This window comes from Mirounga leonina, unplaced genomic scaffold (assembly GCF_011800145.1).
Source record: "Mirounga leonina isolate KUSES-001 unplaced genomic scaffold, KU_Mleo_1.0 Mir_151, whole genome shotgun sequence".
Lineage (NCBI taxonomy): Eukaryota > Metazoa > Chordata > Mammalia > Carnivora > Phocidae > Mirounga > Mirounga leonina.
This window is the reverse complement of record NW_023270377.1, coordinates 64,170,992-64,189,397: the sequence shown is the minus strand read 5'-3', so window position 1 is coordinate 64,189,397 and position 18,406 is coordinate 64,170,992. Positions and strand designations below refer to the sequence as shown.

Here is an 18,406-nt window from a genome sequence, read left to right as displayed (position 1 = left end):
TGCATTTTATAACAAATAAACACATTTAACTTTCTCCAAAGATAATGGCTTTTAAAATTAGAAAGACTGAATACTGAATAGATGAATGGGTGGATGGATTAATGAATCAGTGAATCAGGTAAGCAATATGAATGTCTGTTCCTCTGCCTGGGATTCCCTTCTCCACTATATCCACTCAATGAAATGATCTCCATCCTACAGCGTCTGTCTCAAGCACCACCTCCTCTCACATGCCCTCAACCTGATAGAGTCTCTTACTCAATGCATCCTCAATGGACTGGTTTATTATTCTGTTATGGAATGTGCTTTGTTCTAGTTATATTATTGAGGTAGACTATTACTTAATACATCAGCATTAAAGAGGATTAGAAGCCAAATATGAACCAGCAAATGTACAATACCAGAAATTTTGATCCTTAATTGCAACATTATGGTGCATAACAGAAAATAATTATATTCTTACTCACATCTTGCCTTTCTATGGTATGTAATATGGTAGTTAAACCTTGGGGTTCAAATTTTAAGAAGACCCCAGAAACATCAGTGACTAATTAGCATCATTTCTTAATCTTTCAGTGTTTTAGTTATCTGTAAATATAGATAAATAATATCCATTTTCCTGGTTGTCATAGGAGGAGAGTTATATAATGTAAAGGAAAGTGGCAAATGTGTACAATTTTTCTTTGGTCTCTTTGGTGCTTTCTTCTTTTGGGTCCTCTTCTCAAGTGTTGAGCTGCTTACTTGTCCTCTTACTTTGTGTGGTCCTTGTAGTGTAGTTGGTGCTGTGGTGCACTGTGCCAATCCCCCTTTCAGGCAAGCCTCGCCTTCCTCCAGCTACCAGCAGTGTTGGGGGCTGAAGGCTCACAGCTGAGTCCCAGCATGGGAATTGTCATGTGGAAGAGAGCTGTCTCACCCAAGGTTACATCTCCTCCCCTAGAAGGTTGGAGAGGGAACCTGCATCTGATGACTCATTGGTGGGAGCGTACAAAGACCTGACCTCTGTGCTTCAATGAGGACTACTCCAAAGGGTCATCCTACTACCTATAGGAGATGCCCATAGGGTCAGCAGAGGCATCTGCTGAAATTACAGAGCATGTCAATTTCTCCCTGTGCCCAATCATCTTGTTTCCCTCACTTCTTACAGGTGTTCGGTGTTGCTCCTGAGAATACTCCCCAGTAAATCTCTTACACAGAGATTTCTCTCTCACAGCTGGTTTCCCAGGGAACCTGACCTCAGGCTGACTCCCTGTATATCCAATGGTTAATACAAGTGAACACATAAAATCCCAACCTGTCTACAACTCTGACTTCTCCTCTTTACTTGGTACCTATGTTTCCAAATATATACTGTTTGGCATCACTTGGCTATCCAGCAAATAACTCATAAATAAGATACCCAAATTAAACTTTGAATCTACTCTACTTTCTAAATTTTCTCCTCCTCCTCATTTTTTAATAGCATTGATATTTATCCAATCTAAGATAAAACCTATTGTCATGAGTCAATCTGTATCTCCCAAAACGGTATGTTGAAGTCCTAACTGGTACACTTGAATATGACCTTATTTGGAAATAAGGTCTTTGCAGATGTGGTCATTAGGGTGGGCCCTAATCCAATATAAGTAGTTGTCTTATAAGAAGAGAAGATAGACACACAGGGAGAACACCATGTGATGATAAGGAACGCCACAGATTAACAAACCACCATCAGAAGCTAGGAAAAAGCAAGGCAGGATGCTCCCTAGAGGCTTCAGAGAAAGTATGGACCTGCCGAGACTTCCATTTGAGACTTTTAGAACTGTCAGAGAATAAATTTCTGTGTATAAAGCCACCAAGTCTGTGATACTTTATTATGGCAACCATGGGAAACTGATCCACCCTTTGCTACAACTCAGGACTCCTATATCCAGACCCTGAGCCACTACATATTAACTTGGAAGTAACTTAGAGTATATCACCACCTGCCACCATCAATCCCTAGCTTGAGCCCTTATCAACTGTCCTTTGGATAAGTGCAATAGTTTCCCATCTTCTCATCTTTCTTCTGGGCTGGGCTTTATTACACCCCCAAAGAAATTTTCTTTAAAAGTACAAGTTTGCTTTTAACAAGGTATAACAAAACAAGACCCTAATTTTCTTTTTTCTGTTAGATAAAAGAAACATAGTTCACTCTCTTGTCATGGTACATCAAGCTGTTTGCTAACTGGCTCCAGTCTACCTGGGTCACCTACTACTTCCCACCAGGCCATCCTCATATGTATTTAATTGGTCTCTTTACATCCGAATGTTTCCACATACACTGGGCTTTTTACCTCTATCAGAAAGGTCTCTCACCTACTCTGAAGAAAGAATTTATCTTTTCACCATAAAACCTCCATTTCCTCTGTGAAGTATTCCAATTTATTTTTTAAGATTAGTTATACTCTCCTCTATCCTGTCTGCATATTTTGTCTTAAAACCAAACTCTGTTTTAATTCTTTTTCATATGTTTAATTATAATTTCTGGTTTCTCTATGTGTTTCTCCTCAAAGGCAGGAACCTTGCTTTACTCTTTACCACTTAAGACAGTGCCAAAGACAAAGACCTATACCCTACATTTACTGAAGAAATGAGTGCACTAATGATGTGTCTTCCTAATGTCTAGCAGGGATATGTTAAAAGGAAGATGCCCAGTAAATGTGAGTTGAACAAATGAATAGCAATGTTTTATAAAAAATGTTCTCTAATGTATTCTTTTGCAATCCCCCCCACAATGATCAAAGTTAATGAGGGGTTTATTTGAAATTTGGTTCCTCATGGAACATGAAATTTTGCATTAATGTGTTTGCAGTGTTTTAAATGATGTTCTCTTGAAGGAGGGTAGTTTGATTATGTAAAATTTGAATATTTCATTGACCTCCTTTCTCCGAGGACCTCAGCTAGTTCCATCACAACTTTGATATGTTTTAAAACACTAAAGAATTATTAAGTAAAGCTAAGTATCTGTCTTTGGCTTGAAGAGGAATGACTGGGGCATCTCTCTAGGAGGAAATGTTTACACAGAATGTTTCCTCTCTGCTGAGTATACAATATGAGCAAATTCACTTAAGCAGCCTTGGTGAGTAGATACATTTGTCAAAAGAGCAGTAAAAAGTACTTGGGGATTGGATTCACAGTCAATAAAGGAGCTTCTCTGAAAGCTCTGAGTCTGTACTACTTTAAAATCACATCAGGCTGTTTTGTTTTTAAATATTTGGAGAAATAAATTTGGATTAATGTTTTCCTCTGAAATTTGCATACACTTCCAAAGTCCATTTTACAATTCTATAAGCTGCTTCTTTTTTTCATCTTTAGAGCAGAGAAGGAAGTAATCTGTAGTGATAGAAAATAAAGAGAGTGACTCTAAGAAAGAGCTCTCCATTAAAAAAAAATAGTTTTTTTAGTTTTACATTTTGAGACTTAGCACAATTTAGGAAAAAAACCACTACAATTAGGAATTTAGTTAAGCCAGATGCCAGTCACATTAAATCATTGCAGGGGGGTGGAATAATCTTTTTTTTCCCTCAGCAATTCTTAGCACAGTGCCTGGAGCATAGTTGAGCTCAATAAATATTTATTGAATGAATGGGTGCATTTCATGCTTCATTTAAGGCTCATAATAAGTAAGTACTTCATTGCTAATGGTAAAAATCTGTGCAGTGTGTTGCTAATGTTTGCTGCATGCTTAGAGGACCACAGTGCGTCTCAGGAGGAGGCTGATTTTGAGAGAGGTCATTAGTTCAGTGTCTGCATTCTGAGAAGGGACAAGTCTTATTCTCATGGGTCCATGGAAGATAACAGTATGCCCTTCTCAATTCTGAGACAAACTATCTTGAGAAAAATGCTGATGTTCTACTGCCAATTATTTCCTCAGAACTGTTTAAGATATTTTAATAACACTTTAAACTCATCTCTTTGGTCATCTTCTGGTAAGGCGTTTTATTATAAAATATTTTTACTTCATTCTGGAGTGTATATCAGGACAAGGACACTTGCCTATATGAGATCTGATATTAGAAGAAGATGAAAAAGTCTCCAACAAATATAATGGGAAAACAGAATGCTAGGCCACAAAAGAGAAGTTTTTTTGTTTGTTTTTTGGTTTTCTGTTTTTTGTTTTGTTTTGTTTTTTGATGCGGGGGGAGGGAGAGGAGTCAAAGGTTAAAGATGTTGTTTCCCTAGGTTCAAAATGCGGATTCTTCAACAGACAAAGGGGGAAATATCCTCAGCCCCAGAATAAAGAAAATGCCATCTCAGAAACCTGGGTCCAAACATGCTAGGGATGAATTTAGGTTTATTTCTCATGCCAACTCAATCCATCACAGTGGCCACTGGGAACACCACTGATAAGGACTCTAAAGTTGCTTCCAGACTTAGGCAGAGAGTTCAAAGGATACAACCCAGATCTGGTGTTTGGAACAAGTTTCCTGTGTCTTTTACACACTAAAATTGTGAACCATTGATCTACATCATGCTACCTCTCTTGAATTTAACCTGTAGCAAGTAACAACTTAATAGTGTTTATGTGACCACTCAGTTCCATACTGATAACTGTTAATCAGGCACTTACTTTCCAAAAGACACCTATCTGATTATTTACCTACATCATTTACTCTTCATTACAATTCTCTTTTGCCTATACAGAAACTAAAAAGCAACAACAAAAAAAGAGTGGTTTTGTAAATTGCTCAAGACCATAGAGTTAGTAAATACCAAAGCTAGAATTCAAGGCAAACGTTCTATTTACAGAGGCTGTTTTCTTAAACATATCCCAAGGTGGTGCTTAAGACTTAAATAACCCATATGTATTGAATCAGGCATTACTTTCTATTGGGTAATCAAGATTTGCCCTTTGGGCAAGGTTCATCAAGAATACGGCAATCACTCTTTCAAAGATACCCTAGGCATGAAAAAATTAGCAAGTTGAAAAGGAGGAAATAAGTAGTTCAAAAATTTGGGAACTCAAGTGGGAGCTGAAGATTAGGGGAATAGAGCAGGGAGGTTAGCATGGAAGGGTAATAGAAGTACTTTTGATAAAGAAAATCTGCACTTTTTTAGTGGTTCAAATGGAAAAACAAAACCAAAACCAAGTCATAATGAGAAACATTTAAATCTCAAGCAGCTGAAGAGAAAGACTATACATAGGATTTCTCAGTTGGAGACAGCTTAATATTACCTCTAAGTTACCCAACAAATTTCCCGTAGATCTTGAACGTTAGTTATTTCTCAAGTCCAGTATAGTAAAGTGGGTTTGAATGTACCCACACTGTGAGATATGTCATGGGAAATTTTTTTATGAAGAAGGGCAAACATTCCAAGTCCACAATTTTAAATCCATAATTTTAGATGATAATAATGATGATGAATTCAATAATAAACACAATAGATGGCATTGTTTTAAGGCTTACCAACTCAAATATGGTGCTAAATGACTTGAAGAAATTAGCTTATATATTCTTTATTACAACCTATGAGGCAGCCCCAAGCTCCTATGTATTATACCAAATAAACCACAGAAATGAAATAGTAAAAGTGTACATTTTTTCTCATGTAGCTATGACTATAAATATAAAAAAGACAATCAAGAATATTAGAATGTTGCCATCAAATGATCCTTAGATAACACAGTTTTAGGAGACTAAATTTCATGCTTTTTAAGAAGGGTTTATGGGATAGGTGGCAGAGTAACTTTATGGGTGGTTATAGCAGCATTATCAACAATAGCCAAATTATGGAAGGAGCCCAAATTCCACTGACAGATGAATGGATAAAGAAGATGTGGTATATATATACAATGGAATATTACTCAGCCAGCAAAACAATGAAATCTTGCCATTTGCAATGACGTAGATGGAGCTAGAGTGTATTATACTAAGTGAAATAAGTCAGTCAGAGAAAGATAAATACCATATGTGTAATTTAAGAAACAAAGATAAATACCAATATGTGTAATTTAAGAAACAAAACAGATGAACAAAGGGGGGGGGTGGATAAAAGAGAGAGAGGGAAACAAACCATAAGAGACTCTTAACAATAGAGAACAAATTAAGGGTTGATGGAGGGAGATGGATGCGTGATGGGGATTAAGGAGAGCACTACCCCTGAAACCACTTTTACCATATATGTTAACTAACTATAGTGTAAACACAAACTTGAAATCAAAATAAAAAAATAGTCTATTTCAGTAATCAAACAGTCTATAAACTAAATCACTAATTATAAAAAAAGACAGCTGGCCACTATGACATCACAGACCTCCTCTGGATGCCACAAGGTATGTAAATTTTTCAGAAGCATGGCTCAGTACCCCAGAGGAGAACTACTGGATATTAACCCAATAGGGATGTGTGTTTTATCCCTGAAATGGACAAAGACAGGGCAAAGAAGATAGAAATAGGACTGATCCATGAATCACAAAACTGGGACTCTTGTCATGGCTCTGCCTTTGAGCTAGTTTTATAACTGTGGATAAAGTCACTTTCTCTTATTGGGCTGGCTTTTACAAAATGAGGTGCTAAATGGGCAGATCTATAAGATTCCCATCAAAATGCTATAATTAACATAGGAAGAATAAGACTTTTGCCAGCCACAGGAGATCCATTTAAGGTTAGCCACCAGTTTTGAGCAAAGGAAAAATGACCATGTAAGAAATGATTCTTCCAAATATTAAGATTTAAAGAAGTGTTTGATAAACTCTGCCAGCTATCAAACTGCCTTAACACCTGGAATCCCAAACTTATTCAGAAAGTCTACCATGCAATTGTGGTTTTTCAGTGATCTTCAAAGATCTCTGATCTTCATGAGCAGAAAAATGAGTAATTGCACTAGTTTCCCTTTCCATGTGAGACTAGGCTCAGATTACTTCCTGAAAAGGGTGTTGTGGAATCTGATATTCTACCTTCAAGTTGAAACAATCATACTTTTAAATTCTGGAGATAGTACTATTTCTGTGTAAAGGTTTTAAAAATAAAAATAAAAAATGTTATTCCTTCCTTTGTCATCTTGGAAAGAATTTCTTTGACTACTTAGAAACACACAGTCTTAATTTATATAATCATGTATTCACTCAGTAAGTATTGAGCATTTACTATGCACCCAGCACTGGTCATATGGCTAGGATACACACACACACACACACACACACACGTATGTATGTATCTTTATTCCAAAATCCACTAGAAATTCATGGAGGGTAGGTCTTAGAATAGGGTTAAGCAGATAGAAGGCATGTGATAAATGCCTGTCAAATACTCTCAAATGTGACCTAAAGAAAGGAATAATATTTTTAACTGATATCTTGAAATTTTAAAGATATACCATAAAAATGCTTGTCTGAAAACTCACTTATGGTTATTATATTCCACATCGATAAAAACACAGTTCAATTAATAAAAACAGTAAAAAAAACACCCTGTTACTTTAAATATATACAATTAGGTGTGGAGAAAGAGGATATAAAAAAGTTTTGATAAAAGGTTCCCGTTCTCAGTGAGTTTAGAGCACCATTTGATGCATACGATGATTTCTCTGAAAAAATAATAAAATATAAGGCTAAACGATAAATCCAGGAGAAGTCATAAAATTGGACAGGATTCAAAATGAGGAGTGCTCCTATCTCTCTGTGGAGAAATTAGGAAGGATGCAATAGCTACCACTTTTGAGCACTCCGAGTACTGTTCTAAGCATTTTGCCTGTGTTAATTCATGTAACCCTTATTACCCAACTATGATGTAAGGCCTAATAATTTTACACATGAAGAAGGTCTTAAAGGGGGGCGCCTGAGTGGCTGGGTTGGTTAAGCGTCTGCCTTCGGCTTAGGTCATGATCCCAGGGTCCTGGGATCGAGTCCCACATCAGGCTCCCTGCTCAGTGGGAAGCCTGCTTCTCCCTCTCCCACTCCCCCTGCTTGTGTTCCTGCTCTCGCTGTGTCTCTCTCTGTCAAATAAATAAATAAAATCTTTTAAAAAAATGTCTTAAAGGATGTGTATAGGATTTTGACTGGGGAAGGAAATCCCAAGCAGAGTGATACACGATGCGAGTGTTTGTGGTCCAGAAGGAAACCAGGCAAGCACTGGATGACACAGCTGGTCAGCTGGTTGTGGCCATGATGTGAAGACTTTATCAACAGTCTGTAATTCCGGAGACTTGGGGGACCAAGCATACTTCAAAGGAGTGACATGATTAGGATTGAATCGGAGTAAAATTAATCAAACAAGTGACCTGGAGTAGATGGAAACTAGAAGCAGAGACACCAGTTGGGACTTTACTTGGTATGGTTTAGGCTAGAAGTAGTGAATGCAAAGGCAAACAAAGGTGATGAGAAGGAGTGGTGGATTCAACAGACAGGAAACTGTATATGACTTTACAACTGATAACAAAAGGGGATGAGGGAAGGGAAGATTTAAAGGTACCTGGCACTTTCAAATCTAGCTAAGTATGATTGCATCAATTGTTAAGAACCAGTAAGTAAAACCTTACTACATGAACCTTCAGCAAGCTGCTGTGTAAACTCACAAACACAAGAAACTACCCATCAGTCTGCAATATCAGAAAGAACACAGCAAAATTTGAACTTTAGATTCATTTCACACTAGTTAATAATAGGAAACAATGTGTATGAAACAATCTTACCCCTTTGCTGTATTCACTATCTGAATCACTGCTAAGTTCCTCAGTATTCATATTTTCCAAATCAGATTCCCCAGGTGCAATGGGCACTGTCACAGTGAGGCTGGGATTATGAATAAATGATTGACAATCACTTTCTTCCATCAAGTATTTGTCCACGCTGCCTCCAAAACCACTGATTTTGTCTTTTTCTTTGTGGAAATTGCGATCTTTTTTCATTTCAGCAAGTGTGCGGTTAGAGATACAGTTTTCCTTCTTACTATTTTGATCTTCTTCTCTTCCTGTGTCTTTGGAAATCTTTGGCTTTTTGGAAAATGCTTTGAGAATAAATTCATGTAAGGTTTGTTTCATATAATTTATTCCCTTCGTAATTCTACCCACTGCAGTCTGAAGGTTGTTTGCCTCCTTGTCTTCTTCAATTGCTGTAAGATTGTCTGAGCTAAATGAGCTCAATAATAAAGCCAGAAATAGGTTGAGGACCTACATCAGGGTGGGGATGGGGTGTGGAGAAATAGGGAGACAGGAAATAAAAAAGAAAATAAGCACATTTTTCTGAAATACAGGCCAAAATCCAAACCAGCATTAAAGATCCCTGTACTTCTTCACACAGAGGGAAGAACATGTGATGGGATAGAGACGAGGCTAGACTCTCATCACTATCCTATCATATATGTATCCTAGCTCCTGGAAACTCTGGGGAACAGAGGTCAGCCATACCCACGAAGGACTTAGCACAAGGAGCAAAGAGAATGCTCCCTCCCCATTATCATTATGCCATTCTTAAGTTCATTTCTGCAGCAGGAGTCCCTTGGCCAAATTCCCTTTTATAGGCATAAAAAGCCCTCCTAATGTTTACCTGTAATTAATATTTGTCACCTGTGAGAAAAAAGTAGAACAAGAAAATTGTGAGGAGTGTCTATTGTGCTGAAGTAACCTACACCAAGCTCTGTGTTTGCTTTTCCCAGAAGATACATGTCAGTTTGCTGCAACAAACGGAACATATACTTGCAAAGCTCCTGTAATAAAATATTCTGTCCAAGAATTGTGCCAGTTTGCAACTTAATGAGGCTTTTAAAGCATAGAAAAGGACCTGCCCACTGAACCCAATTCAAATGAGATAATGGCATTATGACTGTTTGGCCTTGTGCCAATCATTTGGCCCTGGAAGAAATAATCAAAGAGGGCAGGACAACTCCTAAAATCCTGTTTGTGTGCAAAACCGTTTCTGTTTTTCCTCCCTGAGGTGAGGGACCAGGTGGACTCAATATTGTAAAAACAAAAAACCAAAAAAACTCACAGAGGATTGAAAGTATTTAAATTTTATTTAAATTATATTTCAATATTGTTTTAGATAGGAAACAAAAAGGTAATTGAAATACCCTTTCATGTAAGTCTCTTCATGGACAAAAACATCTACCTCGTTAAAATAATCAAAATTAGGCCAAACTGAGGAGAAGGGACTCATGCCTGAATTTGGGTCCCACCTAAAACAATTTTTCAGAGATGTAAGTAGAAGAGCATAGTTCAAAAATGTCTATGTTAATATGTTTGATTTAAGAGAAGAGTCTGAGGGGGAGCAAAAAGAGAAAATCACAGAAAACAATTGCGATAAATCTTATGAAGGAATTCTGAAATAGTTTACTTTCATTTTGGCCTTTATGGTCAATGAGAAAATGTATTTATGTTTGTTTGTGTGTATGTTTTAACAGGAATGTTGATGAGAAGCCAAGGGCTCATTCTACAGCTTTAGTCTCCCTAATCAATGCAAGTACTAATAGTCTTCCTTTTTTCCTTTCAAATTTGTAATTAACTTTATTTTTCTACATTTACTGAGATATAATTGTTATATGACATTGTGTAAGTTTAAAGTGTACAACATGTTGATTTTACATATTTATACAAAATGATTACCACCACAGTGTTAAGGAACACCTCCATCATGTCAAAGAATTACCATTTTTGTGTGTGTGTGGTGAGAACATTTAAGATCTATTCTCTTAGCAACTTTCAAGTATATAATACAGTATTATTAACTATATTACCATGCTGTAAATTAGATCCCTAGAACTTATTTATCTTATAGCTGGAATTTTGAACTTTGACCACTATTTCCCCCACCCCCCAGCCCCTGGTAATCACCATTCTAGTCTCTGTTTCTATGAGTTTGGCTTTTATAAGATTCCACATATTTCAATAATGTCCTCCTGTTCTGTCACATCTTCATTAAGGATAATAATGGTAACTTTCATTCCATCAAAAATCATAACAGTATTCTACTATTTTATCAAAATCTACTGGTACCACAATTGAAAATCAAGTCCATTCTGTATGTATCACACATCCATTTTCAGATTAAGCAGAGAAAAAAATATTAATAAAATGTATGTCTGATTCAACATCAATCTGATTAATGTTCTTTCTTATTGTTTTTAACTATTTTAACTAATTGGTAGTAAAATTAACTAAGGAATAAGTGAGAAAAAAATGAAAGACCTGTTTAGCTGTAAGTCTAATATGCAGAGGAGGACTGTATCAGAAACTTAATTTTTTGTTTTTCTTTTCAGATTCTAATTTTACATCATTGGTAATTCCTTAACCAAGAGTTGTTTATCTATTTTGTGAATTACACTTCCCTTGTCTTTCATTATCACTAGTAAATAATGAATAAATATCATCATGAGTCAGTGATTACCAGTTCTATATGGATGAAACATTCACTGAGATATCCCATCTATTTTTTTTTAAGATTTTATTTATTTATTTGAGAGAGAGAGAATGAGAGACAGAGAGCACAAGAGGAAAGAGGGCAGAGGGAGAAGCAGACCCCCCGCTGAGCAGGGAGCCCGTTGTGGGACTCGATCCCGGGACTCCAGGATCATGACCTGAGCCGAAGGCAGTCGCTTAACCAACTGAGCCACCCAGGCGCCCTATCCCATCTATTTTTAACTATAAATTCATATTACTTTTCAAAGTAAACCATTACTGTTACACCTGTTTTCATGCTTAAATATTATTTTGCAGGGGCGCCTGGGTGGCTCAGTCGTTAAGTGTCTGCCTTCAGCTCAGGTCATGATCCCAGGGTCCTGGGATTGAGCCCCGCGCCAGGCTCCCTGCTCTGCAGGAGGCCTGCTTCTCCCTCTCCCACTCCCTCTGCTTGTGTTCCCCCTCGCTGTCTCTCTCTCTGTCAAATAAATAAATAAAATATTTTTTAAAAAAAATATTATTTTGCATATTATTCAAAGACCCACTTAAAAATCCTTCTTTGAGTCACTATTTAGAACTCTCTTTTCTTCCAGTGTGTCAAGAGCATCTATTTTTGCCTCACTGCTAGCACCTACCACTTCTTCCTTATCTGATAATTTTGTGCACCATTTTCCCATGTCCATAGATAGTAATTACCTTGAAGACAGGGACTAACTCATAGGTATATATTTTTAATCACCCTGCAATACCCAAATACATTTCCTTTCACAGAGAAAGTAATAAAAATATTGAATGAATAATTCGAGAGTGCCCAAGGAATCCCCCTCACTTCATCCATGCCTGAGTGAATACTAAATATTTAAATTAGTTGTGACTAATGGCTTTGGTATGGTATGTTTTGACATCCTATCTTATAAAGAGCTACATTTCAATATTTTTATGTCAAAATTTTATAAGAAGAAGTATACAAACAAATCACATTATAGGAGCTTATGAATACAAATGTTAAATTCAGAAGAAGAACCAGATAAAGCATATGCATTTTACTTCATATTGGAAGGGATTTATAAGCCTTATAAAACTAGTAAATTTATTACTACAACTAGAGGATGATCAGTAATTACAGAATTCTAACTCATGGTGTCTACATTTTGTGCTGTAATGATCTAGAATTTGGATTGCATAAGTTACTCTATATGTCTAGCCATTTAACGGCACAAAACAGTACCATTTAGTATATGACTTGGTGAATGTAGGTTTCTGTCTTAGGCTCTGAATTACTTTTGACATGGGGGCTGCAAGGACAAAAATAATTAGCAACTTATTTTCAAGCCAGTTGACAGTCAAAGTATTAACCATATAGTTGTTACTATACCCCACCTCCTGGGACTCCTAATGAGGAATCTAATGACAAGGTGACAAACTAAACCAAGTCAACATGGTGGCTTTGAAAACTGAAGTGAGTGAGTCATGAAAGAACATCTTATCCCAATTTTCTCCTGTTCGTTAGCTTGAAAGTTTTTACCAATGGGTAGGTAAAAACAAACAAACAAACAAACAAACAAACAAACAAACAAAGGAGTACAAGCCAAGCAAACACTAATGGAGAAATAGAAGATCAATTGTGAAAGAGATGCTATAGAGCAGTGGTGGGCAAATCTTTTTCTGTAAAGGGCGAGATAAAAAATATTTTGGCCTTTGTGGGACATAGAATCTCTATGGCAACTACTCAACTCTGCCATTGCAGAGTAAAACAGACATAGACAATATGTAAATGAATTAGCATGTCTGTGTTCTAATAAAATTTTGCTTACAGAGCCTGAAATTTAAATTTCATATAATTTCCATGTGTCATGAAATATTAATTTTCCTTTTATTTTTTTAACCATTGGAAAAAAACCAAAAACAAACATTCCAAGCTTGCAAGGCCATACAAAAACAGGCAGTATGCTGGATTTGGCACATGACTCATAGTTTCCTGATCCTTGCTATGGTTGCTAGTTTTATTATATATGACTATAGTGCAATGGGACCAGTCCTTTCAATTGCTTTGTTCCATTATAACTTCATTTTTGTTATTGTTAATTTAATCATATTCTATTTACTAGTATAACTTGGTATTTGAATGGAGTTTTAAGAGATAGGAAAACCACAGATTTAATTCATATGACATAATTTTCAAAATGAGAGAATAAAGTAGAAAACTTTCCATTAAAATAAATATTGTGAAGGGCCACCTGGGTGGCTCGGTTGGTTAAGTGTCTGACTCTTGGTTTTGGCTCAGGTCATGATCTCATGGGTTGTGAGATGGAGCCCTGCATTGGACTCTGTGCTCAGCAGGGAGTCCGCTTGAAGATTCTCTCCCTCTGCCCCTCCCTCCATGCACACATACACTCTCTCTCTCAAATAAATAAATAAATCTTTGAAAAAAATAAAATAAGTAAAATAATATAACCATTGTGAAAAATATAAATATGGGTTATCTGTCAGGGAAATTGAGACAATATTTCATTTTCTTTTCTGTACTTTCCCATATTAAAATGACCAATATTCTATCACAATTAATAGTTTTATGTGTAATTAATCCTAAAATTATAAAATAACTGATCTTATCATCATATAACAATTTTCGATGAAAAATTTTATACGTGTGAACCTCTGATTACATACCACTAGGTTTCCAATGACCATGACCATCATGTACACAATAAGGCACATGGCTTGACCAGCGACCTCCATACAGTCCCACATGGTTTCTATCCACTCTCCACACAGCACGCGGAACACAATCAGGAAGGAGTGGAAGAAGTCATTCATGTGCCAGCGTGGGAGTGTACAGTCTTCATTGATCTTGCAGACACATTCTTTGTAGTTCTTGCCAAAGAGCTGCATGCCGACCACGGCAAAAATGAAGACGATGATGGCCAACACCAAGGTGAGGTTACCCAGAGCACCCACTGAGTTGCCAATGATCTTTATCAGCATATTCAGTGTGGGCCAAGACTTTGCCAGTTTGAAAACTCGAAGCTGTAAGGAAACACAAAGGTTAATATTAATTATTATGAAAAGTGTTCAATGTTTCCAATCTTGAGTTTTGTCCCAAATTTTAAATTCTAAAATATTATCATTACCTAGCTAAAATTGATTATTTATATTTTTTTCCTGTCAGCTATTTTCAATATTCCTGTTATTTTGTTATACTTGCCACAATATAATTACCATACATATTTTTGAAGGCTATTCAGGATTACTATAAAAGCCTCTTATTATGGTTTCAGATATTATTCCCTTTAGAATTGATAATTTGTCCTTAATTCTCTTTTCTGATACTTAAAATTTTTTTAATTTGAATATAGTCTGATACTTTTATCTACTTTTTCATGCTGACATAGGATAAAGCCAAACATGTTAGAGAAAAGTGCTTTAAGTCCTTACATTTCTATATTTTTGATATCAGACAACAATCATTTTGGGGACAATAATTTGATCTTTAGTTATCAAACCCACAAAGTAATGAACATATTGTAGGAATTGAAATTCTGTAAACCATAAGCTTCTTACTGTGAAATAAATTATTGCCTACTGGCAAAGAAATATTTTCTTTACCCACTTCTATTATACTAGTATATGCAACTGAATATGTCTTCGAGATCCTAAAATTAATTCAATTACGACTGACCATGTCTTCAAGATGCTAAAATAAGAATATCCCTGTGATTTTTGAACTCTTTAAGAACTTTTGTGACGGAATGAAATTGATTATACTAGATACAAGACCTAATCTTGTCTTTTTGATTCAATCTTCCAAAAGACTTAAATAATAATGCAAAGCCTTAGGAACACCCTTTTATACACGGAATATAATGGTAAGTTTGGTCTATATTTACCAGTCTGAATGATCGCAGAACTGACAGTCCTTCCACATCTGCTAGAAAAAGCTCCACTAAACTTAAAGTCACAATAAGGCTGTCAAAAATGTTCCATCCTATTTGGAAATACTCATATGGATCCATGGCAATTAGTTTTAAGACCATTTCAGCTGCAAAGATCCCAGTGAAGACCTAAAGGAGAAATACAATGTTTTTTTTTCTGGTATTACTAGAAGTATAGAATCAAAGTAATGATGATTATGACTATTTGTTTTGCATCACTGTGCTTCAGGCAATGTGCTAGATCCTCTACAAATGTATGTTATTATCTCATTTAATCCCATAAATCTGGTGACTATTTCTATAGCTATAATACAAGCATTACAGGGATAAAAAGCTCTAAGTTTCCTGTCTACTCTCTTCATCTTTAGACAGCATTTTAGAAGAGCATATTAAAATCCCACATAAATAGGGGTGCCTGGGTGGTGCAGTTGGTTAAGTGTATGACTCTTGGGTTTGGCTTGGGTGGTGATCTCACGGTTGTGAGATCAAGCTCCGAGTCGGGATCCGTGCTCAGTGTGGAGTCTGCTTGAGATTCTCCCTCTCCCTCTGCCCCTCTCTTTCTCTCTCTCAAATAAATAAATCTTAAAAAAAAATTCCACATAAATAAAACCATGACAATTAACACAGTCACTTTTTTCAAAAAAAATTATGTGGGTCAATAAGTTATTCTGGAAGAAAATGAAAAGGAAATATAGACTGATACTGAAATTTTGAGCCAGTCTTTTTGTCTAGTCTGACTACTCTTAGGGTAATAGAGAATATGTTGACTCACTCTTTAAAGATTTATCAGTAGAAGAGGGAAAAGTATTTAATTGACACAGTGGGAGCTAAAGTAAGACTTCTAAAACTTTGACACTAAAGTGCATCACAAAACATCACTAATTCATGACATCGGTATTAAAGGACTGACTTAAAAAGACAACAGTGAAGGACTTGTTTATGAATCATTCAGGTTTGATTTGACTCAAAGAAGCTGACCAAAGAAGGCTCAAAGGGAAATGGTGAAGTCTATAAGTGCTGAGTCAATTTAAAAATAATGGAGCATCAAGAAGACAAGCAGGAAGTACCCACACTTAGGGTTGTGGCAGGAGATAAGAAACACGATAAATTCTTTTGGGCTTCACAGTGATGCAGTCAACTCAGCAAGAAGTCATTGATTTTCATGATCTGTACTTCCACCAACAATTAGAAACTAGATAGTCCTGTCTTTTTTTTCAATTTAAATTTTGTTCGTAGCATACAGTGCAATATTGGTTTATAGAGTAGAATTCAGATTCATCACTTACATACAACACCCAGTGCTCATCACAAGTGCCCTCTTTAATACCCATCACCTGTCTAGTCCTGTCTTTTTCAAAGAGAAATCGAAGGCAAGAAGAATGCTACCTCAGAAAGCACATGGGGTACACACATCTTAACTGAAAATACATGGGAAAGAAGAATGACTCGGAAACAAACTCTTTGGCTCCAAAGATCAATTGTTTTGGGATCTAGGCAAAAGTAAAATTATCTTATACAGACATTCACAAAGACATCCAGAGTTATTGAAAATTTATGGAGAGTCATAAACTAGGATTCTTTGGCCATGAAATAGAACTTCTGCCTGCTTCACACAGATTCTCAGAAACTAACACTTGTCATTTGCCCTAAGGCATTAATTAGGCCAAAATGTGACCAGCACTGCACATTTAAGAGATCACTCTGGCACCCATTTTCCTAATAGGATCCTCTGTCTTCTTGAAGCCTACAGATCCCTTGAGTGTCCTTGTGTCTTCTGTGTCCATTCCTCCCATTTTGGTTTCTTGGTATCCTTATTCTTAAGGCTTCTTTCTGCTAATTGATTTAAAGCATGATGATGATAATAATAACAGTAACAATAGGTTTAATTTGTTAATGACTTATAATATGCCAGACTAATAAGTAGAAAGTATTTAATCCTCTCAACAATATGATAAATGAAGTGCTATTATTATATTATAAATAATGAATTATTTTTCTTATTTTACAAACGAGGTATAATTATTTTATGAATGAGAAAATTAAAGATTATAGAGATTAACACATTTGCCAAAGGTCATATAACCAATAAGAGGCAGAATCAGAATTCAAATCCAAGACTTTGGGACTTCAAAGGTCCAGACACTTCACTTTTATGTCAAAACAAACCATCCATAATTTTTCTGAAAATATGTGGAGAACTCATAAGGAAGTGGCAATGTAATTATAAAATGGGTAAGAAAGTATCAAATTTTCAGAGTGTTGCTTTAAAGAGACATGCCAGGGAAAGATGGCAGAGGAGTAGGGGACCCTATTTCAACTGGTCCCCAGAATTGAGCTGGATATCTACCAGACCACTCTGAGCACCCACGAAACCAGCCTGAGATGTAAGAAGATCTGGATCTCTACAAACAGAATATCGCAGGCGGCTGGTTTAGAGGTATGAAGCGGAGAGCTCTGATTCTGCGGGCAGATATCGGAGGATAAACGGCGGCGGGAGGGTGCCTGGACGTGGGAATCCTACACCACCGGTGAGTGACAGCCTCGCGCACTGTGGACGGGCACAGACTTGCAGACCGGTAGCGGCAGGGAAAGGACTTTAGGGCAGTCCCCGGGGTGGAAACACGGACAGCAGGGTCGCGCCAGCGAACTGCAGCCTCCAGGGGTGGAAACCCGGAGCGGCGGGGTTGCGCGGGTGAACTGGGAGCAGCTGGCGGTTTTAGAAGCACAAAGGACAGAGACGTGACCCGACCTGGAGGCAGGACTGGGAGCGCTGCGGAGGGGCGCACAACCCAGGCTGCTGCTGTTTATAGCAGCATGGACAGAAATGGAGACGGTGTGGCCTGGAGAGCTCACTGAAGAACAGACTGAGGTCTCTCTGCTCTGAGGCAGAGGGTTGGAAATGGTCTCTTCTGCTCTGACTCACGGAAGAGAGGCGGAAAGCCGCCAGGGAAAGCCGCCAGAGAACAAAAGCCCCCAAAACTGATTCCTGCTGAGCCCATCCACCGCCACAGGGGGGCAGGGCAACACCGCCCAAATAGGGTTGCCTGAGTAACAGCGCAGCAGGCCCCTCCCCCAGAAGACAGGCTGGGAAAACAAGAGGCCAGCAACTCTAAGGTCCCTAGAAA

At 37.2% G+C, this 18,406-nt stretch overlaps 1 protein-coding gene across 1 annotated transcript in view; it reads right to left on the bottom strand.

Annotated features, from left to right (window-relative positions):
- Positions 1 to 18,406, bottom strand: part of SCN9A (sodium voltage-gated channel alpha subunit 9) — a 176,940-nt gene that overhangs the window by 52,941 nt on the left and 105,593 nt on the right. The window contains exons 15-17 of the mRNA XM_035007847.1: positions 15,237 to 15,410; positions 14,020 to 14,376; positions 8,650 to 9,126 (exon numbers count right to left, since the gene is read on the bottom strand). Coding sequence (XP_034863738.1) covers positions 8,650 to 9,126; positions 14,020 to 14,376; positions 15,237 to 15,410 — 1,008 coding nt within the window. The remainder of the gene's footprint in view (positions 1 to 8,649; positions 9,127 to 14,019; positions 14,377 to 15,236; positions 15,411 to 18,406) is intronic.